Here is a 25231-nt window from a genome sequence, read left to right as displayed (position 1 = left end):
GGTAATGCCTCTCTACTCTGGAATACCACGATGAAAGCTTCGTCTTTCTACACTGTTCGTCTTAGGGCAAACGTTAAGAGTTAAGTGGCAAAAAAAGCATGTTATGCAGAACTATTTCATATCTCAACCAAGTTCAATAATCCTTGAACCCAAATGACAACATATTGGGTTCCGAAACATGCACAAGACATCCAATACCCGTGCTAATGTTGTTAAAGCTACCACTCTTGCCGATGAATCTGAAGCGACACGATTGTAAGCATAACCGCTATGGTGATATCCGCTATTGTGAGGCATAAATATGAACGACATACCTTGTCTTTGTCTAATAGTTGTCATCACGACGGCTGCTTCCGTAACTGTTGTCGTTGCTGCTGCCATAGGTGTCGTTGTTACGGCCAGAGCTGGAGTTGTTTCCACTGCCGTAGCTGGAGTCACCGTAGGTGTCATTGCTGCTCTTGTTGCTACCGTAGCTGTCTTGGTTACGGCCAGAGCTGGACTTGCTTCCGTAACTGTCGTCGTTGCTGCCAAAGGTGTTGGTGTTACCACTGCCATAGCTGTTGTCATTGCTGCTGCCGTAGCTATCATTGTTGCGACCGGAGCTAGACTTGTTGCCACTGCCATAGCTATCGTTGTCACGGCTAGAGTTTCCGCTGCCATAGCTGTTGTCGTTGTCACGACCGGAGCTGGACTTGTTTCCGCTGCCGTAGCTGTCGTTGTTGTCTCCGTAGCTGGATGAGTTCTTGTTGCTGCCATAGCTGTCGTTATCACGACCGGAGCTAGATTTGTTTCCATAACTGTCATTGTTTCCGCTGCCATAGCTATCGTTGTTGCCTCCGTAGCTAGACGAGTCCTTCTTGCTACCATAGCTGTCGTTGTTGCTGCTTCCATAACTATCGTTGTCACGGCCGGAGCTAGACTTGTTGCCACTTCCGTAGCTGTCATCGTTGCTACCGTAGGAGCTGTTGTTGCTTCCGCCGCCGTAGCTGTTGTCATTGCTGCTTCCATAGCTATCATTGTTGCGGCCGGAACCAGACTTGTTTCCGCTGCCATAGCTGTCGTTGTCGCCATAGCCGGAGCTCTGGTTGCGGCTACCATAGCTATCGGAGTCGTTGTTGTAAGACATGATGTAGATGAGCACAGGAAGATGTGAGTAAATTGGCAGGAGAAGAAAAGATAGAAGACTGTGTAGAGATACAAGCCACAGGAAGAGACAAGCACATATTTATACTAATTCCCCCGGATACACCAGCCTCAGCTCTAAACCCCGAAACAGAACAAAATAGAATAAAACATCCCCCCTCGTCTTCTAAACCCCTCAATCACAACATCATCCCACCAGGATGGCGACCTCGGCGACAGCAAATAGCCAATAATCAGAGCACGGAGAAGCTAACCTCTCAGCTAGACACTAGGTTCTTGCTTATTTGCTCGCTATCGACCCCTCCGTCGAACCTAGATTGAGTGAAATCCACTGCGGCTGTGCTGTCTCTCGCCTATCTGAGCCTTAGTTACTTGCTAGGATGAATTACTCTCTGTTTGTGAGCTGTTCGGATCACGCGGGCTGTGCTATGCGGGGCGACTATTTGTTTTGATGGGGCTAGGTTCCCAGCTGAACTTCTCTATTGTTAGTGGCGTTTTTTTTTCCCTACTTCTTTTTTTCTTTAATATGTATGCCTGGGTGGCGATGTATGGGCCTACCATTTTGTTGGGATTATAGAGTAGCAATTGAATTTACATGTGAGATCAGATGAGGCTGGACCTGGAGACCTCGATAGAAAGCAACCTGGAGCACCTCATTTTTGGGAAACGTAGCTCCATTCGACGTACCAATCATAATGGAGCATGTTGGTCTTTTCCGGGTCTGAGATCTTAGATCGATTTACATTGGTATCGGTACACAAATTTATGTTTATGCAAAGCAGTTGAGAACTTGAGAGAAAAAAAAACTAACCACCCATTTCCCCTAAGATGCAGATATATGTACAGTTTTGTGGGATCAAAAAAATCAAAAATAACACCAGCAATGACAGTCACAAATTGATCTTACACGCCAAAGCAAGCCTTGTTGGCCGACCGGATGGCTTCCTTCTCACCCTCGCTCATAGCATCGGTGATCTCCCAAGGGGTGTTGCCCATACCCATGGCACGCTGGCCCTCGGGGCTAAGCGAGGACCAGTCAACGGCACCCTTGAAGCCAGCCTCACCAGGACCACCAGCACCAGGGAAATCCCAGGGAGGAGAAAGGCTCTCCGCAGCCTGGCGCTGCTTGAGCAGGTACTGGATGTTCATATCGCATAGCGGAGTAGCGGGTATGTACATGACACTTGAGTCCTTAGTACCGCGGTGTTCCTTGTCAACGGAGTGCAGAGCATCGCAATGCCAAGCAACAAAGTCACCAGGCTGGACCTGCGGCACTGAGACCATAGTCTCCTCGAGATCGAGGTGAGGGTGCGTAACAGGGTTGTACTCCTGGGCGGCCCCGGGCACAGAGCCGGGGAAGGTGGCATCAAGAAGAGGCTTAGAGGTGTTGGGTTCGAAAAATGGACGCAAGATCGTGTAAGCAGTGCTGTGGTTGATCATGGGGCAGACATGCAGCGAGCCCTCGCCGGGCTTGGTGTAAGACATGGACAACCAGGCCTGGAAGAAGCGCAGCATTGAGCAGGCGCCTGCGCCGTTATACAAGTCCATCTGGGCATTTAGGCGGTGGCGGGCATCCCATGCGTCATATTGCTCCCAGTTGCCTTCTAGAATCTTGGTGTAGACTCGGCTGTATTCAGGGTCTTCCCAGCGTTCGAGGGAACCGCCGTCGATGTGAGGGCCCAGGGTGAATTTTGAGTCGCCTGGGTCGCGGATTCGGAGACGGTCTGCGTAGCTGAGGGGGTTTGTCGTCGAGATTTTGCTGTCGGGGTCGGAGGAGTGCCACAGTTGTTGCATGAAGCGCTGGGTGTTCAGCATGTTGGGGTGGGCGCGGGCTTCGGCCTGCGACGGGGTCCAGTATAGTTCATAGACGGCTGGAGAGTCGGCTGGGAAGGCTTTGACGCGTTCCTTGTTGGCGGCCACATAGTCGCGGATCCGCTGCTTGTAGTCTAGGGCTTGGTCCTGAGGGACCACATTGCGGACAACCACGCTGCCTCGGTGGCGGATCTCTTTTAATGTGGCTTCAGATACCTGGCCAGACACAACATCGGAGTAGTTGACAGAGGGAATAATCTGTTTCATGTTAGACTTTTCCTGACATAACTTTAGGGATGTCTACATACATCGCTGCCCTGTGCTTTGATCTTTTGTACTTCTGTGTCCAGGCTAGGAAGCAGACGCTCCCAACTCCTTGTCAGGGCATCCTTATTCTTATTAAAGAACTTCTCCTTCAGCTCTGCGAAGCGAGGAGGAAGAGGTTCGGGCTTGTAGTCGGCTCTCAGACTAGGGAAGACTGATGAGATATCACCGGCGGCTTTGGTGGTCTGGGCCGCGGTGGAGGCTGCACGGACGGCAGACTTTGAAAGAAGTTTTGACATCGACATGATTGAAGTTGTTATTTTGAATTTTGCGGGGAACTTATTGTGATTTATATGTTTCATGGGGAACTGCCTCCATGCATTAGTGGCGGGAGATTACTTCATTCAGTATTCGTGCCGCAGTCGGGAAGAGGGTGATGTGCCACTAACTTACCGTATTAGGAGATCTACCCGACTACATGACATCAGTCCATAACCACTTTCACCATTGACCCCAGAGGCAAGTTAAGAATGCCACAGAATCCTTGAAGAATTCGGTTCATTCGGATAAGGATTACTCGGTAAGCCGGCAAGTCGGCTCAGGTTTGCGGGATGGGAGATCTACTGCAGTGATGTATAAGAATGCGGAGTACAGAGCCTAGGAAGGATTTGGTCAGTCCAAGTCCACGCTGAATGCGAATGAATATATATTGTTTTACATTTCATTCGATCTATAAGGTTAAGTGTTACCCTAAGTTTTTTCTTGTTTCTTTGTTTATCCTCCAGCTCTAAAGCAAGAGGATTCCAGCTGGAAGTAGTACTATTACTAGGTCCCACTAAAGCGTGTACAGTAATGTTACTACATGTACGGAGCTTCCTACCTTAGTATGGTTTCTAATTTCCATCATGACGCAAAGAACTGGAGTTGCATATAAATTAGTAGGACTGCTCGCATTCCTATCACAAATCCATAGCATTCGCCTGAATAACCCAATCTGGCAATATTGGCCACGCCGATTTGCATGACAAGTCAGCAAGTTCCACAGTCTCCAAGAAAGGCAGAGGAAGCGAGAACCTCTCGCGCTCCAGCGTCCCACTTGCTGATCTGGAACTGGACTCGGCATACAGACCAGTTGTGAACAGCGCCCACATAAAAGACAATGCAAGTATATGTGGGAAAGAGGGGCCAACTTATCAGATGACCTCAGGTTAAAAGGCAAACTTCCAACTACCCGCCAGAGTATCATTGGACTATACATTAGAAATCTCGGCCATCACGCCGGCCTCGGTCCACCTTCCAACGGTTAAATGCCCCGCGGGGGTAAATTGGAGACGGTACGCGCTGCAAAGGACCCCGAGCAAGTTCCACTGCCTGTATAAAGGTGTGCAGAGCCCCCGGAGTGTCGCGGACTACTGTAACTTGAGACGTTTAATCGTTAATACCTTGAATATGGCTCTCTCGGTCAAAGGAAGATCTGCCATTGTAACTGGAGCTGGCTCCGGTATGTCTCTATACTCCACTCCGAGACTGAACGTCATACAGTAGACGGTGTGCTTACTTTCCGGTCAGGAATCAACCTCAGCTTTGCGAAATTGTTGGTGGAAAATGGATGCAATGTCCTAATTGCAGACCTAGCCTTGCGCCCTGAAGCGCAAGTGCTGGCTGATAAGCACTCCTCTGGGCCTGCCCGAGTGGTCTTCCAGCAGACCAACGTGGTAGACTGGGTGCAGCTCGAGCGGATGTTCGAAGTTGCAGAGAAAGAGTTTGGCGAGATCGATATTGTTTGCCCGGGCGCTGGAGTCTACGAGCCGGTAAGAGAGCAACAGAGCAACAGCTACAGAGCGGCACAAGTCTAACTACGAACTATACAGCACTGGAGCAACTTCTGGCGCCCACCCGGCGCTGAACCGAGCAAGGACTCGATCGCTGGTGGTCGGTATGCGCTGGTAGATATCAATATCACGCACCCAATCCGCACGACACAACTAGCCATCGCCCATTTCCTCAAGAACAGAACTAGCGGCCGCCCGAAACACATCTTTCACATCTCCAGTATCGCCGGCCAGAACGCAAACCTTGCAGCACCAATTTACTGCGCCACAAAACATGCTATTAACGGCCTGGTCCGAGCGCTGGCTGATCTTGACAAGAAGCTGGGGATCAGGGTGACAGCGGTGGCTCCGGGTGTTATCAAGACCCCGCTGTGGACCGATCATCCGGAGAAGATCAAGATGGTTGATGACAGCCTCGACGCGTGGGTGACGCCTGAGGAAGTGGCGACTGTTATGCTGGCGCTCGTTCAGCAGGAAGTGGTGGGCGAGGTTATTGGGGATCGGTCTGGTCGTGGGCCGCAATATCAGGTCGAGGGTGGTACCATCTTAGAGGTGTCGAAGACTGTGCGGGCTGTGAATCAATTTAATGATCCTGGTCCTGGCAACCGGCCTGGAAATACGGCGTCGGATCATCATCATGTGGAGGCGGAGAGTTATCGACTTTTGTCACAGAAGGGTTGGGGATTGTCCAAGTTGTAGATGATATCACGCCATTTATGTAGCCATTGGCAAACACGCAATCACGACAACCATGACGTTACAACCGAATACACGTACAGACGTAGGGTGTCAAGTGTAGCGGAGTGTCGAGATTTGCGTGGAGAAGGGTCGGCCCCGGTCATGTGCTATCCGCGATAAGGCCCCAACTGGCCTTTTCCTTCTCTTCTCACGTTTCAAGAGCTCTCTATTCTTCTTGATCTCGGCTCCGCTGGCAGTGGCCGCTGTTATGTGTTGCGCGCCATACGAATTCGACAACTGCGTTTCCGCTCATATCTGATCTTCAATCATGGAGGAGGCTGCTATCGGGGTAGGCCCGTCCGCGGGATCTGGACTACGCAGGTAAGTCTACGACTGATGTGTTCCATCGCAAGGAAATGGCTAATTGTGATTTGCTACAGGCGTTCAGGCCGCACGAAACGAGCTGGAGATGTCGCAGGCGAGGCGAGTTGGGCCAGTAGCGTCATCAACCTGGTGAATACGAGTAAGGGCGCTAAGATATCCTGGGACATGGGGAACTCTCGATTCTAATATGGTTTCTTCTAGTTGTCGGCGCCGGCGTGCTTGCTATGCCACTGGCCATCTCCCACATGGGAATTGTCCTCGGAGTCTGCGTGATCCTTTGGTCTGGCTGTGCCGCAGGATTCGGCCTCTATCTACAATCACAATGCGCTCAATATCTCGACCGCGGAAGCGCCTCTTTCTTCGCCTTATCGCAATTAACATACCCTAATGCGGCTGTGGTGTTTGATGGTGCTATTGCGATCAAATGCTTCGGTGTCGGCGTGAGTTATCTGATTATCATCGGAGACCTCATGCCTGGTGTGGTACAGGGCTTCGTTGGCGCTGAGCCTGCATACGATTTCTTGGTGGACCGTCACTTTTGGGTTACTGCTTTTATGTTCGTTGCCTTGGACATGTCTTGACATAGGGTGAAGTACTGACCATTTGACTACAGGTTGATCGTGATTCCCCTTTCCTATCTACGCCGATTAGACTCGTTGAAGTACACTAGTATTGCGGCCTTGATATCCATGGCCTACTTGGTCACCTTGGTGGTGTATCATTTCGTCCTGGGAGATACAAAGGAAGACCGGGGCCCAATCCGCGTCGGCCACTGGGCAGGCGCAGTCCCAACTCTCAGCAGTCTACCAGTTATCGTGTTTGCATTCACATGTCATCAAAATGTATGTTCTCACTACCACAAGAAGCCCGACATATCTAACGATTCTGATAGATGTTCTCTATCCTCAACGAAATCGACAACAACAGCCATTTCCGCACAACAGCCGTTGTCCTCGCTAGTATCGGCAGCGCAGCTGGAACCTACATCCTCGTCGCCATCACCGGTTACCTGTCCTTCGGCAACAGCGTCGGCGGCAACATCGTTGGCATGTACCCGCCCGGCGTGCCGGCAACAATCGGCCGCGCCGCAATTGTCATGCTAGTGGTCTTCTCTTACCCACTCCAGTGCCACCCATGCCGGGCCTCAGTCGATGCGGTACTGAAATGGCGTCCAAGATCCCAGACCAGCGGCACAGAGGGCTCCCCGCACCGCCATCCGCTGCTAGGCCCGCGTGGGAACCGAACTCCCGAACCCATGAGCGATCTCCGCTTCTCAATTATCACGACCACCATCCTAATCCTCAGTTACATTGTCGCTATGACTGTGTCCTCCCTCGAAGCCGTGCTGGCTTACGTCGGTAGCACCGGCAGCACGAGTATCAGTTTCATTCTGCCCGGCTTGTTCTACTACAAAATCTCCTCGCCAGACTCGCCTACTCACCGCGGTCTGATGAAGGAGGATGATGAGGCGGAAGATGACCTCTCAGAGAACGACGACGATGAAGGCGAGGGTTCTCTCTCCCGCTCATTAACTGAGAGTGGCCTCTTGCTCCGTAGCAAGAAGCACTGGCGCAAGGCACTCCTTCGACCGCTTAGCCTGGCATTGGCTGCTTATGGCTTCCTTGTCATGGTCGTCTGTCTGATTACGAACACTTTCTTCATAGCCTCGCATTGATAGGCTCTTTTTACTACATGACTGGCTACTTCTTTTCTGCTCCGAGTGTGGTTATCACCTCTGGGTATAAGATATACATTGGGTAAATCCCATTCCTTGGTTTGTCTTTCCCACACCAGGTTAGATCGTTGCATCTTTGCTATCTGCGCGTGACTAGAGTTTTTTTGGCTGGTTTCCCCGGAGTTTCTTGCACAGTCTATTTTCAGTTCGATTCTGTTTGTCCATGTTGGGAGTTTGGAGTGTTGTATATATATTCTTGGTTGCTTTTCATACTACAGTAATTTCCTTGACTGTTCTTCGTTTACCTCTTACAGATATTTGTGCGGCTTAAGAATTGAACCGTAGATGGAAATCATATTAAAAAGGGCGGTTCCGATGACAAAAAGATCATAGATATCAGATTCTGAGCGAAGAGAAAATTTACTGTAGCGCAATCCAAGCCAAATCAAGATGAAGAACAAGAACCCGCACGTCCAAGCGACCAGATCCGGGAACCATTATAACTTCAAGGCTCAGCAATTGCTTGCCCCTATCTCAGGATTCGTCAAAAGCAAATGAACAGCCAAATCGATATATCCACAAAACCAAAGCCGAAGCCACGATCAGTTGTTGTTATTAGCACCATTCAGGATGCGCAAAATAGACATGAACAAATTCAGCACATCCAAATATAGCGAGATAGAAGCCGCAATCTCCTCCTCGACATGATAATGGCGCATAACAAGCTGCGTATCAACTAGGATATACCCAGAGAAGATAAGCGCACCTAGAGAACCATAGATAATCTCAACAGTACTACCAAAGGGAATGAACATAGCCACAAACCCAAACAAAATCATAAACCAGAGCGCACCGAACAGGTACGGCATCCAGTCCGTGAAATCATATTTGGTCTGGCATGCGAACAGAGTCAAGGCGACGAAGATACCAAGCGTCAGGACGAGCGCTTGCATCACGATATTGGCCTCGTAGTAGGATGTCGCCACGCTGATCGAGTATGCCTCTAGAATGGTGAAGCCAGAGAGGAAGAGTAGGTTTGCCGGGTATGACTTTCGTTTCCAGAAGGTTGCTAGCATGAAGCCCAAGGCACCGAAGACGGAGATTATCATCAGCCAGGGGTGACCCTGGATCCAGGTGCGGTAGCTATCATTGAAAAAAGAGATCGAGCTCACGATTGTTGTGAGGAGGAGCTGCGCGGTTCTAGGTGGGTTCCAGTGTTAGTATTGAATATCTATATTGGAGCTGCTCGATGCACGGGTCTGCATCTTTATACTTACAGGATCGAGTAGACTTTGCGGACAAATTGCATCCGGATGTCAATCGTGCCTTCGGCTACCATGCCCCCGAACTGTGGGAGTTGTTAGTTTTTGTTGTCTGCTTCACTTGGATCGTCGCTTACCTTGAAGTCATCCGGGAGGTTATCGTCTTCGCTTCGAGGCTCCGGGTCTGCTGTAGCCTGGTATGAGGGAGGGGCTTGGGAGAAGGCGTTGTCTTCGAAGGAGTCCCGCTGGGGAGCGGGCTCGTATCTGGCGTTTGCAGCCATGTTGTCGATATCTGATTGTCGTGGGTGCTCAGTGGATGAAGCACTGGAGAAAAGAAACAGGTGAGACTGAGGCCTGGAGGCGCAGCGCATGTGACGTGACAGATCACGTGTGATAAGCATATGTCCGGGGTTCGAGGCCTGAGGTGTCAACTTTGCTTGTGAGGCTAAAGAACGAAATGTTTGAAGAACTATAGTAAACAAGAAGATAAGATATCGGTGGCAAAGCCTTAGCCAACTTTTCGATTATCGGTAACAGGAATCGAATGCAAAATCCATTGCGTATACTGACCGAAGCTTTCCCAGTCTATGGACATGACCTCAAACCCAGACTTTGAATATGAAAGACATACTCCTCTTCAGCCAGTAGTAATCTCAGATCACGGATGAGTCTAGTTCTTAGAAATAGCCTTCATTGACTATTCAACATCAGTAACACCACAACCAGTACAAGCCCATTGAGCCTGTCAGAGAACCCCTACTTCAAACCCCTACGGATCGAAACATCAAAACACAAATACGGAATACCAACTCATAATCTAATGATTCAATTGACCAAAGTCTAAAAATAACCGATAGGTATATATCCAACAAAAACAAACCCCCGAACTCAACCTAAGTAGAATTCGAATTGTCGGCACAAGACCAAGCACTCGATCCCCCCGAAGCATTATAGCTATCGATAATGCTAACAACAGAGCCATAAGTACCAGAAACCATCATAAACGAACCAATGGCAATAACAAACACACTCCAACAAGCCATAGCAGTCCACCTGGGCGATTTCTCCGTCTTACCCTTTGCCCAGTTATCATACAGCCACATACAACCCATAGGCTGGAAGCACATGAATGTACCGAGCAGAGCACCAATCAGCGAAACGAGACTGTCGAAGACGGGGATGGCGCTGGCGATGATGTAGGAGATTAATCCGACGCCGCTTACGCAGCCGAGCCAGGAGGTCCAGTGGACGATGCTGTTGGATGTGAGGTGTTTTGAGCCGCGGAGGGCGCGGACGAAGATGTATTTTCCGGGGAGCTGGTGTGCATTAGTTCAGATCCTGTCTCTTGTCTCCTTCTTGGATGTATATGCGGAAGTTGGATGGCAAACTTACATGGACGAAAAGCATCGTCGAAACCAATAGACCGGGAATGGCAAACCCATAGCTGACCTTCTTCACGGTTGAGCCTGCCGAACCAAGAGCTGGCGAGGCGACGTATGAGCCGCAGTAGTAGTACACCACAATGCCGATGGTGATGTAGATGGCTGTCACGGTGCTCTGGCAAATGATCATAGAGCGGGTATAGTAGCGGGGCTCACGCATCTCGGATACGACAGAGAAAAAGGCGGGTGTGCCAGCATAGGCGAAAATCATTGAAGAAATGGCGGAGACAGCTTCGGCGAATGTTGGGTTGGCGATGATTTTGTAGTCGGATTGCCAGTGCCCTTCTTGAGGGGCGGAAGCCGGACGGTCCTGGACGCCGACGGCGATGGTGACGATCATAACTAGTAGTGCAGTGGTTAGCTTTGGTTTCTTTTTCTTTCTCTTTTTTGTTCACTTTCTGGCTTCAGGGATGCCTTACTTGCTGTTATGATGGCGATGAGGCCAATCCAAGCGAGCCAACTGATACGGCCGAGTGTGCGAATACTGGCGAATCCAATTCCTGTGATGGCTGAGATGGCGACAAAGACGGCAGTACAGGTTGCATGAGTCGAGACTGAATTCAGAGCGATTGAAAGACCGAGCATTCCGGAGCCGGCGACAAAAATCCAATCTATCAGATGGTTAGGGGTGATTCTCCCTGCAGCTCGAAAGTGTACACGTACATAGACAGAATACAAAGCCAAAAATTTCACGACCGATCGGACCGAACATCAAGCCACCAGCATCATCAATGCTATAGACTTCACGATGCTTCAGTTTGAAAGCGCCAACCATATAGTCGGACCAAGTAGTGATGACAGCAACCGCGAGCAGACATATCACGCCAGGGACGAGGCCTAATGTGTCGAAAGCGCTAGGGATGGACAGCACACCGAGACCAATCTGAGTCTTCATCATGAGAACCACTGTTCCGGCCCATCCTACCTGACGGGGCGTTAATCGAGTCCAATTCAAGCAGCACTGGAGAGACATACGTTGCGATAGTTGGGACCACCCTCTGTAATTTCTCCAAAGACATCATCATGGGCCATTACAGGCACATTCTGAAAATCCTGGTCAAGACCTTCAAGGTCATCCTTCTTCATGTCGGTCATAGTGATATAGAGTATAGAGTGAACTCGAGAGACAAACTGACTCTACCCTCGAACGGAGTGGGACATCGAACGGCTTTTAACAGTCTGGCGTGAATCCGCATGTATACGGGGCGTCAGAGATAAGACGGCTCGACGTCTCAGTCGTCCAAAGATCCACTTGTGGAGTGCACGTCTAACTGTAATTGTCCACGCTCGCCACGCTAATTTCTGTCTCAGACCCCATCAAGTTTTGGGAATTCGCTCATCCCTCACGCACTAGACCTATTGGGCTTTTCATGACGACAGGTCATCAGTGCGTGGAGACGCATGTGGAGCAGATCTTGCGCACGCGGCTGGTTGTCCGTTGTGTTCTCCATAAGAAACCCCATGGGGAATGTTGAGATGGTCGTTCAATTTCCAACCTTAACTAAACTTCACCGCTGCGCCTCCAAATGTCTTCCCGAATGCGCCCAGAAACGCCCCCCGCAGGACAGGGGTAATGATCGGTGCCGTGGCTTTCCGGGAGGAAAATGGCGCACGGTTAGGAGATCTTAGGGACACGGTGGCGAAGGGCTTCAGGGGCTTATCTCGCACTAAGATCACCAAGATACGGGTTCATATCTACAGTTAACTATGATAACTGAATAAGTTAACTCATAACATAACACAGAGATAAGTTCGAAATTCGAAATGTCTCGGCCAAATGTAGGTAATATTACAATTATATGCCTCAAAACGCCAAGTCGCCCCTCAACGACCTGCCCTTCCGATCCTCGGTTCATTCCCCGCATATCCAGAGTCAACCAACTGAATTCGGCGAATCTAACCGGTGAGGAAGTACGATCAGCGAATCAACTACTTCTTTCATCGGGATATGACCGTGTCTAACTTGAAATCGGTATATTGGCTTGCCTAATTAAGAGTAGTAGATTGGGGGTTGCCTGATCCACTGCAACTCAATTACATCAAGTTACACCGTAACTACAGCGTCTGTACGCCCGATGCTGTGAATGTGTGGATTTTCATTGGTTGTGTAACATTGGGAAAACCTTTCCCCCTGGGTTGGAGTAGACATGGCCATACTATGTACCCCAATTCATCAATCTGTCCCTATGACAAAGATTGTTCGATGCTTCTAGATTCATAGCGTATCGAATGATGCCGAAAGAGCGGAACTGCCCAAATGGCTTCTCCTTGCTCGGAAAGGACACTACAGCAGACATGTCGGAAACACATGTCGGATTCTGCATTCTGTACACGCCCGGAGACCGGTGAGACATTCCTAATGCGACCAATTAATCCCAGCTAAAGATAAACCCCGACCAGCCCTAGACTTTCACGTACCAACATACTGTACAGTGGCAATACCAAAAAACCAGCCCTAGAAAAACAGGCAAGTCTGAGAGAGAAAGAAAAGAAACGAGGTGCTTAGGATCGTCAGGCAGAACCTGGGGAAGTCACGTGCCGATATCAATAGTGGAGCCAGCTTCTTAATCGGGCAAACAACCCTCATCAACACGTTTAACCTTTACTTTTGGAACATCCCGCCGAAATAACCTAGTGGCAAAATACGACAGTTAACTTTGTTCAGCCGTACCGTGCAGAGACCGGGTAGGATCCCGAACGTCGGAGCTCCCGGTGCGGTGCCTTCGTCGATTTTTTATTTTTTAAGGTTCATTGTTGGGTGTCGTCCTATCTAGTCAATCCATCGGAATGGTTACTGCGTGACTGTGACTACCTAGGTCATCGAGATGATGATGCTCTCAGGTCTCGGATGACCTCTTTGACACACACGTCTACCACTACTCTATTCTGCTGTACTCTGTATTAATATTCTCTCCGCGATCGCCTGATACCAAAATTCGTAACACCACAAATGATAAAACAGCCGAACAAGCAGGCAATCCCGAAACTCAAACCACGCCACAATCAGATATGGTCCCAGCACAGCACAGCACTGCCCCCAGAGCATACTGTACGGTAGAGTGTAGTAATGTAATAGACGCACCAATCCGAGGAGAAGCCACCCTGTTCGAAAATAACCCCCATCGGATCCCATCGTATCAACTAACCACCGGTAAGGTACCCGGCAACGAGGTCCCACCCAGAACCTAAGAGGCCATTTACTGCACTATGAATGGCACAGTGGCGGAGGCCTTCCCGGGATGATTGGATGAGGCAATTGACACCGGCCCGGGTCCCGGTTGGAGATCTCGTATCTTGGCTTTTCAGCTCAGGGGTATCACGCCATGCTTTCATGTAAGATCAGGATGAGATGGAGATGGGGTCTGGGTCTACATCTGGAGATGGAGATGCGATAGCAGATTGATATTTATTCATAGCGAGATAAGACTTATATATGCAAACTGCAGGTCTGAGTATCTATAGATAAAGCGAGAAACCACGTGTTCAAGGCAAAAGGTTGAGGATAGGATAGGGATAGGATGCGCATGGGCAGGTCAGTCACCTGTTTGTCTTCGTTCTTGTTCTTGTTCTTATGCTTGTTCTTGGTTTTCTTTTGATTCACTCGACGATGCGGTTCATTGCATCCTGTCGGAGAGAGTGAGGTCTTCCAGTCTCGCGCGTTTCGTTTCCATTCACTGTTGACCCCGAGTCCTCGTCCGTAGTTAAATCGCCCTCCTCGTCTTCGTCTGTGCTGTCATCGCCGCCGGGTGCCATGTCACGACCGACGCTCGCGCTGGAGAGATATGTTGGTCCGCGACGGCGCTGGAAGTCTTGAGCATGGGCTGATGCGACGATCGTGCCGACGCGGCCGATTCCCACCGATGGGCGACGGTTGCGTGCACGCATACTCGACATCGAGGGAGTTCCGTGTTCGATGTCGCCAGGGGACATGAAGGGTGTGGAGGCAGCTGCGTGTTGCTGTTCCTGGAGCTGGACGTCTTCCGGGGATCCGTCGAGAGGGGCGGCGACTCTTGCTGGGAGGTCGTATGGGAGGGGGATATCCCGCGAGGCTCGGAAGAGGAGGACGTTAGTGCAGTGCTCGTTTTCGACTCGGAAGATGGACCATACGCCGCGGCGCCAGACTTCCGAGAAGGAGACAAGGAAACTGAGTAGGGCTGATTGCTGAATATTATTGATGAAGATTGCGTAGAAAATCCAGTTGAAGCGGATGACTACGTTTAGCAGCATGGCGACGTAGTAGACCCAGACCCGACGGAAGCCGAGCACTTCACGGAGCATCGGGTTCTTTGCATAAGGGTTTCCGAGACTCCAGTCCATTATCAGGTCCCACACTGAGGTGTAGACGGCGTTCAATAAGGCGAAGGTGATGAATGAGGCTTGGAAGCGCGTTTGGAGGTCGATGCGGTACATGCTCAGGGTGGCGTAGTAGAGCACGCCGAATATGTACTTGCCCAAGTTCAAAAGATGAGGAAAGGCATTCTTCGTGTCCAGGTATCGGCGGATACATTGGAAGGCTCGCCAAACGGAGGGTAGACATTGAAAGAATCCCAGGAGTCGAGAGTGGGAGGAGTTGCACTTGGGAGGATAGCCCCAGTAGGAGGCGTATAGACAGAAAAAGAGTTCTATGTTCCCCATGGCATATGTCTGAGAACAGTACATGTCGCCAAGGAAGAAATCACGGAACTCGACGGGGTATATCCCAGCAAGTAATAGACGCCACTATAACAATCAATAATGTTCAAGTCTACCAGAGGATGAGGACTCACATTCGAAAAGGCGAACCATTTGCGACTCCTGTGATATAGAACACGGGCCGGTAAGAAGACAATAATGACTGTCAAACCGATGAGCACGACGGGCCAGTAAATGTACATATCATTTATCCATGAAAAGTTGAGCCACATGAAGAGGCCCATCAAGAAAAAGAAGAAAGAAGGAATCTACACTTGTTAGTCAATCTCCCAGCGACTGGGATTTGGGAACATACCTCCAGGTATTGACGCCACTCCAGGGTGTGTCTGCTATCATACTCGAAAACGAATGCATAGTTGATCTTCGACTTCGTCCAGATCATACAATCCATGCAAAAGAGCAAGACGTGAAACACGATCAGAAAGTATCCGCCATATATCTGCTCTGATTAGCCACGACGGTTACACAATGTATAGGGAAACACCAACCTGCAGCAAATAGCTGGTCTGAACTTGCTTGTCGAGCTCCGCTGTCCGAAGTTTTTGTGTAGCATCCACCAGGCCTTTGATAGAAAAGAGAGTTCCTCCCATCAACAAAAGACCAGAACGGAAAGTGTTCGGGGAATAATCGCCCGATTTCTTGATAGTGTGACGAAGCTTCGAGACAGCAATTTTGTGATTGCCACGCTCGAAATAACGGGCATATAAATCCTCAACGGCGACCATCAAGCTCTCAATCACATCACTCTGCACAAAAGCCGCCTTATTGACCTTTTCGGACATGTAACGCAAGGGTGGGCGGGCGTTGACCGCTTTGTCGTACTTCTTGTTAATCTTCCGGAAAGCCGTCCGGTTCAAATACGCGTACCCCTTCAAGAGTTCAACCCCACGATAGAACTCTTGCAACGCATGCTTGAGCTTGCGCTTCGCAGAGCGATATGGCACTTCCTGGCTGGGCGAGTCCTGTCTTCGCATGAAATCCCTCCGGTTGGAAATGAACTCCCGGTCCTGGGCGTTCATGCCAGGGGTAGCCATCTCAGCCAGTGCCTCTGAGTTCTTACCAAAGCGACTCTTTCCAACAAGCGTGTCCTTCAGTCGGTGACTGTTAAGTTTCACGAACCCGTTCGGCCGTTGCTGGGCCTCTGGGCCGTCGCCCTTGGCTGCTCTCTTAGCTCTAAGGACCTCTTGTATACGCTGATCACGCATGATATGCAGCTGTTGACGAAGAATGCGAAGCTTTTCTGTGGCTTCCTGCTCCTTCATCTGATAGAACGAATCGATCTTAGTCAACTCACTATCCAGAAATTCGAAGAATTCATCTTGCCGCTTGTCGAGCTCTGAGCCATCTGGCTGTGATCGCTTCCCACCAGTCTCGACCTCCGTGTTGGAAAATACTCGTCGCAGGAGATGAGATCCTCGCTTAGTCGACGCCACTCTCGTCAAGGCGCCACTCAAGGGGCTTTGATAACTCGGCCGGTGCTCCAACTCGGGCCTCCGCTCCACCGGGGGACTATCTGGCATAGGCTGTGAAGGCGATGTATCAAAAGTGGCATGTCGGTCCATCACCGGCGATGGCGTCTTGACAGTCCTGGGTCTGTCTCTATTTTCCTCAGGTGGCATATATTCCTCATCGGGATCGAGCGCTGGGTCTGGCAGCTCAAACGAGGCTGTATCGGATGCTGCTCCATGATGCGGTGGTGTGGCGAGTATACTCCCATAGCTACCAACGTGTTCCGAAAATCGTGATCCCGGCGTGCGGAGTGGCTGTCGCTCGCTTCGGGGAATCGGCGTAGACCGTGTCACTGACGGCGACTTCGTACCACCTCGCGGGGTCGATGGGCTATGTGCCTCTGTCGCATCCAGCGCTTTATCGGTATTCGATGGCGTGAAAGGAAATTGTGCTGCGCCGCGAGCCTGCGGGGTGGACTGTGGGTAGGAGGGTACGCGAGGACTGCGGTGTGCCTTCTGGAGGGCGCGAGTGATCGCTTTGACTTTCTTCTTGCCGGTCTGGGGATACGTTCATCAGCTTTGCAGAGCGGGGATGCACAAACGGTTGCTGTACCTTGTAGTCGAGATACTTTGCCCGCCATTCAGGAACAAGCTCCTGTTCTAGCTCTCTGGATAAAGTCAGCCACCGGAATGTTACAGTTGGATTGAGCGACACACTTGGCAAATTTCATGTTGAACGACGAAGCCTCATCTCAAATTGGAAGTGACAGGAACTTTGTCACCGACGTTCACGAGGGGTAGAAATCTTGGCCGGAAAATACACGGCTAGCTCGACGCCACAAAAGATGAGGAGATGAAGTCGTAAAAAGCAAAAAGGCGGGATCTTGGAATCGTTGCAAATCCCCGAAAATTTAGACTCTCTCACGCAAGGTACCAATGATGTACCCCAGACAGCCACAGAGCGCCATACCTTAACAAATGTGAACAAAGTAACCTTTGCGATACTCCAACAAGAAGTCTCCCATCGAGCACGTGTATGAGCTCATCACAGTTGGGGCGGACGTGATTGGCAGAACAGGGTCCACAAGGCTAGGATTCCCGCCCTGGAATCTCATACATCTGCTTTACTTCTCCAGGGCTGCATCTGCCGGTCTATGTGATATCACATGCAGCCCAATCTATAGCATTAATTCACTCGTCAAAATCCTCCATGGCCACCTACTGGTTCAATCAATAACCCGTCAGAATCTGCAGTACAATTACGTTGGAATGCCACCCGGAATGTTGGGCACAGTAGTCGGCGGGTTCTCCTGGCAATGACTGGTCCAGAAAAACATCCGCATACCGATGGAAGTTCGGCGCATAGTTCCCCAACTCTGGTCGTCACCGACATACGTTTACCAGAGCTGCAACGTCGCATTCATACATGTCACACTACGGATACACCGCCTATCTTATCACCAAGGGAGAGATATTGGAAGATATGTTCATTTCATATTGGTATCAAGTCGGTACTTAAGACCGACCGGTTGTCTCATGTTCAAGTTCATTCAATCGTCCATTCCGAGGATCCCAGAGTCGGGTCTGCATCCTTAGTAGTTGCCGCGCTCGTAACGCTCCTCGTACATGTGGTGGGCGTTCTTTTCGGCGTGGTGCTTGGCCTTCTCGCGGTCCACCCAGTCCATACCCTTGGTCTCGGCGAGCTTGTCGATCTCACCGCCGACGAAGCCGACGAGGAGCTCCTTGGCGAAAGCGTGGTTGACTTCCTGGCCTGTTGGAATCAGTTAGAAGGATGTACTGTACATATGAGAGAATAGATGAGGGGCAATGTACCGGACTTCTTCTGGTGGTCCTCGTAGGCCTTCATGGCAGCGAAGGAGGCGGCACCGGCGGCGAACTCATGGGAGAACTTGCCCTCATGGTGCTGCTCACCGTTGTAGACCTGCTCGTGAGCACGCTCAGATTCGTCTGGAGTGGTCCAGTCAGCAGCGTTCTTATTCGTATCTTGCAGCTAATGAGGGGGTTTGGTGTACGGAGGTGCATGTACATATGGGGACGGGCCCTCATGCATGCAGGGAGAGAACGGGTGATAGGTATGTATGGGAAGACTTACCCCAGCCCCAAGCCATTGTGAATGTAGTATGTAGTAGAAGGAGATTTGTTTAAGAGGGTCTTGTTGTTTGATGAAGAAGAGAAGCAGAGGAGGGGGATGAGGGGATCTTATACCCACGCCAGCCCTTGAGAGCTGACTTTAGAAGAAGCCAGAAGGACTACGTACTCAATAGCTGTCTCAGCTCACTGCCCCACCATCCACTTTGCGAGGTGGCTGAAGCTGTTTTGCTACAGGGTACATTCGGTATTACAGGAGGACCCCTCCATACGGTTGGACCACGGATCAAACACGGTGTGTGAGTTGTGTATTGGCTCCTGGCCGGTGGAGAAAGCAGATCTTTGTGGTCAGGTATCCGGGGCGAGGGGCACTGCTGTAATCCGTTGGAGAGCTCCGTGAAATCGACAGTGAGAGGTCCATCGTTATCCTCCAGATGTGCAATAGCCTATCGAGGGGAGCATCTCAACATCTGGGGGAGGGGAATACTATACAGGGATATCCCAGCATCGTGCCACCTGCACCTCTACATGTGTCAGTGAGCCTGAGACGCTGTACCAACAACAGTAACAACCCCCTGAAACTCGGCGTTACCATGTACAAGTACGTACGTGGTCCACCTCCAATAGGGATCTGATGGGTCGGGTCAGCCCTACTCCGCTGGCACTAAGCAAATAGGAAATGGACACAGGCATTTCTAGCCGTGTTGGGGCTTAGTCCCACACTAGTTACGCACTCGGAACTGATATGTTTAATGCCAAGACTCGATGAGCCCGAGGTAGCCGAGCCAAGCTTCGCTTCCGAGGCTTGTCGTCGCCTTATGAGGCGCGCCACGAGTGGCGGTGAACAGTGTCCATTGGCGTGCTACTACGTAGCACTATTGAACTTTCGAGAGAGGTGAGGGAATTCCAATAGGGCGGAATCGGAGACGGCGGGATCGGGGACAACGGAATCGGTGAGGGCATTTCACTGCAGGTTGCTATTTTTGTTTTTAATCAATTCAATGCTATTACGTAGGGTCCGTGGCGCTGAGTACCTCGGAAATTAGGGTCTTTTTCTCGAGTCTCAAGGGTATTGTACGTTAGCATGCAGTAGAACATGCAATGATGTTGACTGCAATGCCCTAATGCCTACATAGTACAGACTTCTCGCAGCGTATACTGTGCTCGGCAACCCCCCGGCAGTATCAAATTAAGCCGATGAAATCATACAATCCTGAACATCGGTTGATCGCTAGGCAACAAGAATACCCCGAACGTCAATTCCAAAAGTGAAACGGGGAGGACCCTCAACAAAAATAGCATATCCAGCTAAGCCACAGTTGCGGATACAAGCCACACCTCCAACCAGCTCCAAGTTATCAAGAGCTTCGGCAAGACCGGACACCTCAACACTCTACGCTACGCCATCCAGGCAACTACAACCACCTACAACAAACCAATTGAAACTCCAACACCCACACCGAACCCTTCCCTCCCCTGCCTCCCTCTACACAAAAGAAAAATGCCCACCAAAACCCCCACCACATCGGACTTCCCCAATCTCACAGTAACAATAACACACCCCTCACCCTCGCCAACCTCCACAGCCCCATCCCCAAACATCCTCCTCCTCCTTCACGGCCTAGGTGACACAGCTGCCTCCTTCACGAAATTCGCCCAAGCCCTCCGCCTCCCGGAGACAACAATCATAACCATCCAAGGCATCGCCCCGCTCCCCTTCGACCTGGGCGGCTTCCATTGGGGCGATGATGTCTCCTTCGATTCCGCGACGGGCGCGCTAGAAATGGATGCTGGTTTTACCAAGGCGACTGAAGTGCTCTCTGGGATGGTGCGTCGTACGTTAATTGCCGAGTGTGGGTATCGCCTGCGGGAGATTATGGTGTTTGGGTTTGGGCAGGGTGGAATGGCGGGGCTGGCTTTGGCGAGGGAGCTTGGGATTGAGAGTAAGAGTGCTGCTGGTGCTGAGGCTTGGGATGGAGAGGTTGGGCCGGTTTCGGGAGTTGTTTCTATTGGGGCGGCGTATTCTGTTGATGGGTCGAGGGTTGGTAAGAATCGGTCGCCTGTTTTGCTTGTTGCTGGGAGGGATTCCGTCGCTGTTTCTGATGATGCCGTGCGTAGGACTAAATTGGTGTTTGAGTTTGTTGAAGTTAGTCGGTATGCGAGGAGGGGTGATGGGATGCCTTCGTCTAGGGAGGAGATGTTTCCTGTTATGCAGTTTTTTGCTAGGACTTTGAGGAGTAGACAGGGTGTTCCCGAGGGGAGTGTGGAGTTGAGTTGAGGTTGGTTTGTATATAAGTTAATATATGGGTGTATTTGTATCTAGTTGAGTTTTGATATCGCATAGATTGGTGCGGTTGGTACTACATCTATGTCAGTGTACCTAGATAGCTATTACAACATCAACCAGAATTCACTGTAGCTCTCTATACCGACCATCGAGTATATCGAGTATATCTCTAGGTCGGCCACAGTCAAGGAGGGCCAATGCCAGGGCTAGTCAACAATTGGCCGAACCCTCAATAATCCTTTGTCTTTGATCCCATACATCCATACAGGTCATCTGCCCAAACAAACACACAGAATGACTGCGTAACTAACACAGATAAAGGTACAAAGAACCTATACCCCCACATCAACTCTATACAACAACCCAAGCCCAAACACTCCCACGAAACCACACTCTCTAACACCACCCAGACGACAAAAATGACAACCTACACCCTCCCAATAGAAATCTTCGGACCAGGCACAGCCCCAAACCACCGCAGCCACTGGAGCTGCATGATAAGCCAAACAAACAACACAGACTACGGTGATTTCGTCCAAGTAGAAGTAATCGACGACAGAAAGCTCTGGTTCTCGTACACCCCGCGCTACGGCACGAAGATCGTCGACAGACAAGCAGTGGGGATGTGCAAGATCGTTGATCTAAATCCTCAGGAGCGTAGACGTGCCATTGAGGTGGTTGAGGGTGTGGCGCCGCCTATTGATGGCGTCAAGAGGTGTCAGGATTGGCGTTTCGATGCGCTTATTTGGCTTAAGAGTGAGGATTTGGTTAATGACGGTACTTGTGCGTTCTGGGAGGGGTTAATTGGGAAACCAGCTGGTGAGGTTACCAGGGTTTGTGGGGATTTGTGGGTTAGTCTGGTTTGATATTTGACCTTTAATCGGTTTTGGGATATCTTGTTCTTGGGGGTTGATGATTGGTTTTCGTTCAATATTGGTATCAGTAAGGGTCTGTTGATTCTGTCATAATCTTATATGGCTTCTTTTTCAGTTCATATGGATGAAGTCTGCGGGTATTACGTACCCGGGATCTATAAATGTGTACATCTATGTGCCCGATGCTATATACTCAACTCCATAAAAAAAAAAAAAAAACAAATGCACCAACTCCCATCCCATCTATATATCCAATGCAACCATATCAACCAAATCTCAAAGTCTAACAAACCCCAAATCACTTTTTGATACCAATAACTGCCAAATTCCTAGGACTCTCCCCATACTCAAAAACAGGCTCAACCCAACACTCCTTAACAGAATCATGTTCCCGCAAGAACTGCCAACGATCAACAACAATAACAGCCTCCACAACCTGCGCACTAAACGCCATAAGACTCCACACCACACTCAGGTTCTTGCGGGTATGCAGATACTCCACTTCATAGCGCTCCAATTCCTCATCAGACATAATACTAATCCGCTCCTTAACCAGCTCGCCACGAGTCGGATCCCGGCTTAGCTTGACCGTTGCAGCGCGGACATATGCAGTAAATGATTCGAAGGCTGCTTTGCGGAGTGAGCCGACGATTAGGGCGATTTGAGACTCGTCGTCATTGTACAGGTCTTGAGGGATATCTGGTTTTGGGACGACGCCGCGGTCGACGAGGACGCGTTGCAGGAGGGCGCGGTAGAAGTGGCGCGTGAAGAAGCCTTCGCTGTCTGCGTAGCCCCAGTTGTAGGGGGCTTGGACGCCCATTGAGCGGGCAGTGATGTTTAGTTTCATTCCTTTGATTGTGTCGGATTCGTAGTCTTCGTAGAGCTTCGACATGGGGAAGCCGTGGGGGTCATAGGAGCCGCCTGTTTGTTTGAGGCGGGGGTGGAGGGGTCGTAGGTTGGGGAGTTTGTAGGTTGCTGGTCCTAGGCGCTCGGTGAGGAGGTTGTAGCAGCAGCCTATCATGGCGATTGCTACTACAGACGGGTTGAGGACTAGGGAGCGGACGCCGTGGTGGACGAGGTTTCCGCATGAGTGTAGGGAGACCACCATGACTCGGGCGTCGCTTGGTTCCTTTTCGGGTTGGGTGACTTCTGCCTCGGTTCCATTCTCGGCTGGTGTCTTTGGGTCGACGACATGGTCGATGATGGGTTCGAGGTAGCCATCTTGAATTTCGTGCTCAATGTAGCTGACGTGTCCGCGGGTGTCAATCTCTGGTGGGGGTTTTGGAATATGAGGCCGCGGCTTCTCGAAAGGAACGACGACATCATCGGGCTCTAAGCTCATCTCGCTCAGCACGACGGTGTTTTCATTATCATCATCCTCAGTTGGCTTCTCTGGCACATCCTCAGTCGGATTCTCCATTTCTGTTTTAGGAAGGTCGACCTTCTCTCCCAGCTCCGGAGGGTCGGTACAGTCGATGCACTTCTTCCTCTGCTTCTTGATGTACATGGTCTTCTTCTTTTCTTGCTTGGCGAGCCGAGCATGGACATCCATACGGTTAGCACCACTGATATACTGGTGCTTACGCTCAATGGCAATGATGTGCTTATGATACGGCGCGCTAGCCAGCGTGCGCCCCAGATAGTTTTGCCCAGATCCAAAATCCACAATGTGAGACAGCGGTTCCCCACGACGCTCATTCACGGTATCCGACAAAGAGGCGACGTAACGGGAGAATTGCTCGACCTCATGAGTCTTTTTCTTGTTCATCCCAACTGCAACATGCCTCGGGAGGCGTTCGTTGTTCTTCGGGTCTGGAGTAAAATCACGGAGGAGACTGAGACGGCGGACATTGCGAATGTATTCGAGGAGGCTTGCAGGTGGGAATGCGCCGCCGTTCCAGGTTCTGTTGTTCGTTTCTGCGCTTTCGCAAAGTGGGCTGATATCTTCTCGTAGGAGCAATTGCAAGATGCTATGGATATCATGTTGACCAAAGAATGCTCTCCAATCCTCTGGCAGTAGTGTCGCATATAGATCGGGTTCGCGCGTCAAAAAATCGAGAATATGCACCCCACCGCAAAGGTTGATGAACATGACCGACTCAGTCGCAAAGGAAAGAAGTGCCTGGACATATTCGTCGGGATCCCGCCATTCAGCAGAAAGAGGAAGGGGACTTCTAGGCGCCATGTTCAATACCAGCGAAGCATCAAAAACGAAACAATTGAAAACAAGAAAATGCTAGAATGAGGGAATGAGGGTCAATCTCGACTGTGGGGATAATTGTTATCTTTTTTATCGCCCGAAATCCGCTGAGTCATCCCATTGCGCCGGGGGCGAGCCAAGCTCCGTTGTCAACACCGAGTCCATCACCAACCTCCCAACCACATACACCATGGCGAACGCAGACCCATTCCTACAAGTCCAAGCGTGAGTATATCTCGTTACACTCATCAACCCAATACTTAACTAACGCAACCCAGCGACGTCGTCTCAACCCTCCAAACCAGCCGACCACTCTTCTCCTCATACCTCCGCATCCGGTCCCTAGCCAAAAGCCCCTCAAACCCCGAGCTCAAGCAAGCACGCTCAGAACTAGAAAGCATCTTAACAGAGTTAACAGCGGACCTCAACGACCTAGTCGAGAGCGTGCGTGCAATCGAACAAGACCCCTACCGTTATGGCCTAGAACTAGAGGAGGTGCAGCGGCGCCGCAAACTCGTCGACGATGTTGGCGATGAAGTCGAGCAGATGCACCAGGAACTACAGCAGGCTGTTTCGAATACTGCGCCGGGCGATGCATTGCCGAATCCGACGGAGTTTGATGCGGCTCTGGAGGAGGAAGAGCGTGGGCGTGGACGTGGGAGTGGTGGAGATGATTATTATGCTTCTATGGAGCAGCAGAGACAGACGGAACTTATGCATGAGCAGGATGAGCAGCTTGATGGGGTTTTTCGTACTGTTGGCAATTTGCGGCAGCAGGCTGATGATATGGGCCGTGAGCTTGAGGATCAGGCTGTTATGATTGATGAGGTTGATTCGCTGGCTGATCGTGTTGGGGGAAATTGTCGAATGGCATGTCGCGGATCAAACATATTGTTCGCAAGAATGAAGGTATGAATCTACTTTGGTCTTTCTCTCTGGGATTTTGGTATATTATGGGAATCACAATTCAAACTGACTTTTCTAAATAGATACATGGTCCTCCTTTTGTATCGCGGCGCTTATCTTCGTTCTCGTCTTATTATTGATCCTCCTCATTGCACTGTGATAATACATAAAATCAAGGGGTTAGGAAAAGAAAGGCATAATCAAACAGGGGGGTCATTGGCG

At 50.5% G+C, this 25231-nt stretch overlaps 12 protein-coding genes across 12 annotated transcripts; 5 read left to right on the top strand and 7 right to left on the bottom strand.

The window, feature by feature from the left end:
- Positions 1 to 325: 325 nt before the first annotated feature.
- N7446_009227 (uncharacterized protein) lies at positions 326 to 1126 on the bottom strand (the record flags this gene model as incomplete). Its single annotated transcript, XM_058517972.1, has 1 exon — positions 326 to 1126. One exon carries the CDS (start codon positions 1124 to 1126, stop codon positions 326 to 328), a length of 801 nt encoding a protein of 266 aa, XP_058368760.1.
- A 920-nt stretch (positions 1127 to 2046) lies between these two features.
- N7446_009226 (DUF1479 domain-containing protein) lies at positions 2047 to 3524 on the bottom strand (the record flags this gene model as incomplete). Its single annotated transcript, XM_058517971.1, has 2 exons — positions 2047 to 3213; positions 3264 to 3524. The coding sequence occupies 2 exons, from the start codon at positions 3522 to 3524 to the stop codon at positions 2047 to 2049; spliced, it is 1428 nt and encodes a 475-aa protein (XP_058368759.1).
- A 1144-nt stretch (positions 3525 to 4668) lies between these two features.
- Positions 4669 to 5750, top strand: N7446_009225 (uncharacterized protein; the record flags this gene model as incomplete). Its single annotated transcript, XM_058517970.1, has 3 exons — positions 4669 to 4720; positions 4789 to 5030; positions 5091 to 5750. 3 exons carry the CDS (start codon positions 4669 to 4671, stop codon positions 5748 to 5750), a joined length of 954 nt encoding a protein of 317 aa, XP_058368758.1.
- Positions 5751 to 6057: 307 nt separating this feature from the next.
- N7446_009224 (uncharacterized protein) lies at positions 6058 to 7788 on the top strand (the record flags this gene model as incomplete). Its single annotated transcript, XM_058517969.1, has 5 exons — positions 6058 to 6110; positions 6170 to 6252; positions 6315 to 6669; positions 6727 to 6955; positions 7006 to 7788. 5 exons carry the CDS (start codon positions 6058 to 6060, stop codon positions 7786 to 7788), a joined length of 1503 nt encoding a protein of 500 aa, XP_058368757.1.
- A 602-nt stretch (positions 7789 to 8390) lies between these two features.
- On the bottom strand, positions 8391 to 9331 carry N7446_009223 (Bax inhibitor-1 family protein; the record flags this gene model as incomplete). Its single annotated transcript, XM_058517968.1, has 3 exons — positions 8391 to 8988; positions 9066 to 9136; positions 9188 to 9331. The coding sequence occupies 3 exons, from the start codon at positions 9329 to 9331 to the stop codon at positions 8391 to 8393; spliced, it is 813 nt and encodes a 270-aa protein (XP_058368756.1).
- Positions 9332 to 9943: 612 nt separating this feature from the next.
- On the bottom strand, positions 9944 to 11587 carry N7446_009222 (uncharacterized protein; the record flags this gene model as incomplete). Its single annotated transcript, XM_058517967.1, has 5 exons — positions 9944 to 10366; positions 10443 to 10834; positions 10912 to 11103; positions 11156 to 11417; positions 11468 to 11587. The coding sequence occupies 5 exons, from the start codon at positions 11585 to 11587 to the stop codon at positions 9944 to 9946; spliced, it is 1389 nt and encodes a 462-aa protein (XP_058368755.1).
- Positions 11588 to 14067: 2480 nt separating this feature from the next.
- N7446_009221 (SPX and EXS domain-containing protein) lies at positions 14068 to 17643 on the bottom strand. Its single transcript, XM_058517966.1, has 6 exons — positions 17350 to 17643; positions 17246 to 17300; positions 15673 to 17190; positions 15480 to 15623; positions 15259 to 15432; positions 14068 to 15211 (listed from the first exon to the last, which is right to left on the bottom strand). Exons 1-6 carry the CDS (start codon positions 17361 to 17363, stop codon positions 14090 to 14092), a joined length of 3027 nt encoding a protein of 1008 aa, XP_058368754.1. The 5' UTR covers positions 17364 to 17643; the 3' UTR covers positions 14068 to 14089.
- A 581-nt stretch (positions 17644 to 18224) lies between these two features.
- Positions 18225 to 18761, bottom strand: N7446_009220 (DUF3759 domain-containing protein; the record flags this gene model as incomplete). Its single annotated transcript, XM_058517965.1, has 3 exons — positions 18225 to 18403; positions 18466 to 18600; positions 18746 to 18761. The coding sequence occupies 3 exons, from the start codon at positions 18759 to 18761 to the stop codon at positions 18225 to 18227; spliced, it is 330 nt and encodes a 109-aa protein (XP_058368753.1).
- A 1481-nt stretch (positions 18762 to 20242) lies between these two features.
- On the top strand, positions 20243 to 21019 carry N7446_009219 (alpha/beta hydrolase; the record flags this gene model as incomplete). The annotated part of the gene is made up of 1 exon (XM_058517964.1): positions 20243 to 21019. The coding sequence occupies one exon, from the start codon at positions 20243 to 20245 to the stop codon at positions 21017 to 21019; it is 777 nt and encodes a 258-aa protein (XP_058368752.1).
- A 428-nt stretch (positions 21020 to 21447) lies between these two features.
- Positions 21448 to 21894, top strand: N7446_009218 (uncharacterized protein; the record flags this gene model as incomplete). The annotated part of the gene is made up of 1 exon (XM_058517963.1): positions 21448 to 21894. One exon carries the CDS (start codon positions 21448 to 21450, stop codon positions 21892 to 21894), a length of 447 nt encoding a protein of 148 aa, XP_058368751.1.
- A 307-nt stretch (positions 21895 to 22201) lies between these two features.
- Positions 22202 to 24088, bottom strand: N7446_009217 (uncharacterized protein; the record flags this gene model as incomplete). Its single annotated transcript, XM_058517962.1, has 1 exon — positions 22202 to 24088. The coding sequence occupies one exon, from the start codon at positions 24086 to 24088 to the stop codon at positions 22202 to 22204; it is 1887 nt and encodes a 628-aa protein (XP_058368750.1).
- Positions 24089 to 24293: 205 nt separating this feature from the next.
- On the top strand, positions 24294 to 25149 carry N7446_009216 (SNARE domain protein; the record flags this gene model as incomplete). Its single annotated transcript, XM_058517961.1, has 3 exons — positions 24294 to 24328; positions 24382 to 25012; positions 25093 to 25149. The coding sequence occupies 3 exons, from the start codon at positions 24294 to 24296 to the stop codon at positions 25147 to 25149; spliced, it is 723 nt and encodes a 240-aa protein (XP_058368749.1).
- Positions 25150 to 25231: the final 82 nt, after the last annotated feature.

Source organism: Penicillium canescens (genome assembly GCF_028828765.1).
Source record: "Penicillium canescens strain IBT 15451 chromosome Unknown utg000006l_segment0_segment0, whole genome shotgun sequence".
In the NCBI taxonomy this organism is placed as follows: Eukaryota; Fungi; Ascomycota; class Eurotiomycetes; order Eurotiales; family Aspergillaceae; genus Penicillium; species Penicillium canescens.
The sequence above is the reverse complement of the archived record's forward strand: the minus strand, read 5'-3'. Positions and strand labels throughout refer to the sequence as shown.

Coding starts and splice junctions, on each gene's coding strand:
- N7446_009221 (XM_058517966.1), bottom strand. Junction 17,191..17,245: donor CAAAGTATCTCGACTACAAG/GTACAGCAACCG, acceptor ACGTATCCCCAG/ACCGGCAAGAAGAAAGTCAA. Junction 15,624..15,672: donor AGACCAGCTATTTGCTGCAG/GTTGGTGTTTCC, acceptor TAATCAGAGCAG/ATATATGGCGGATACTTTCT.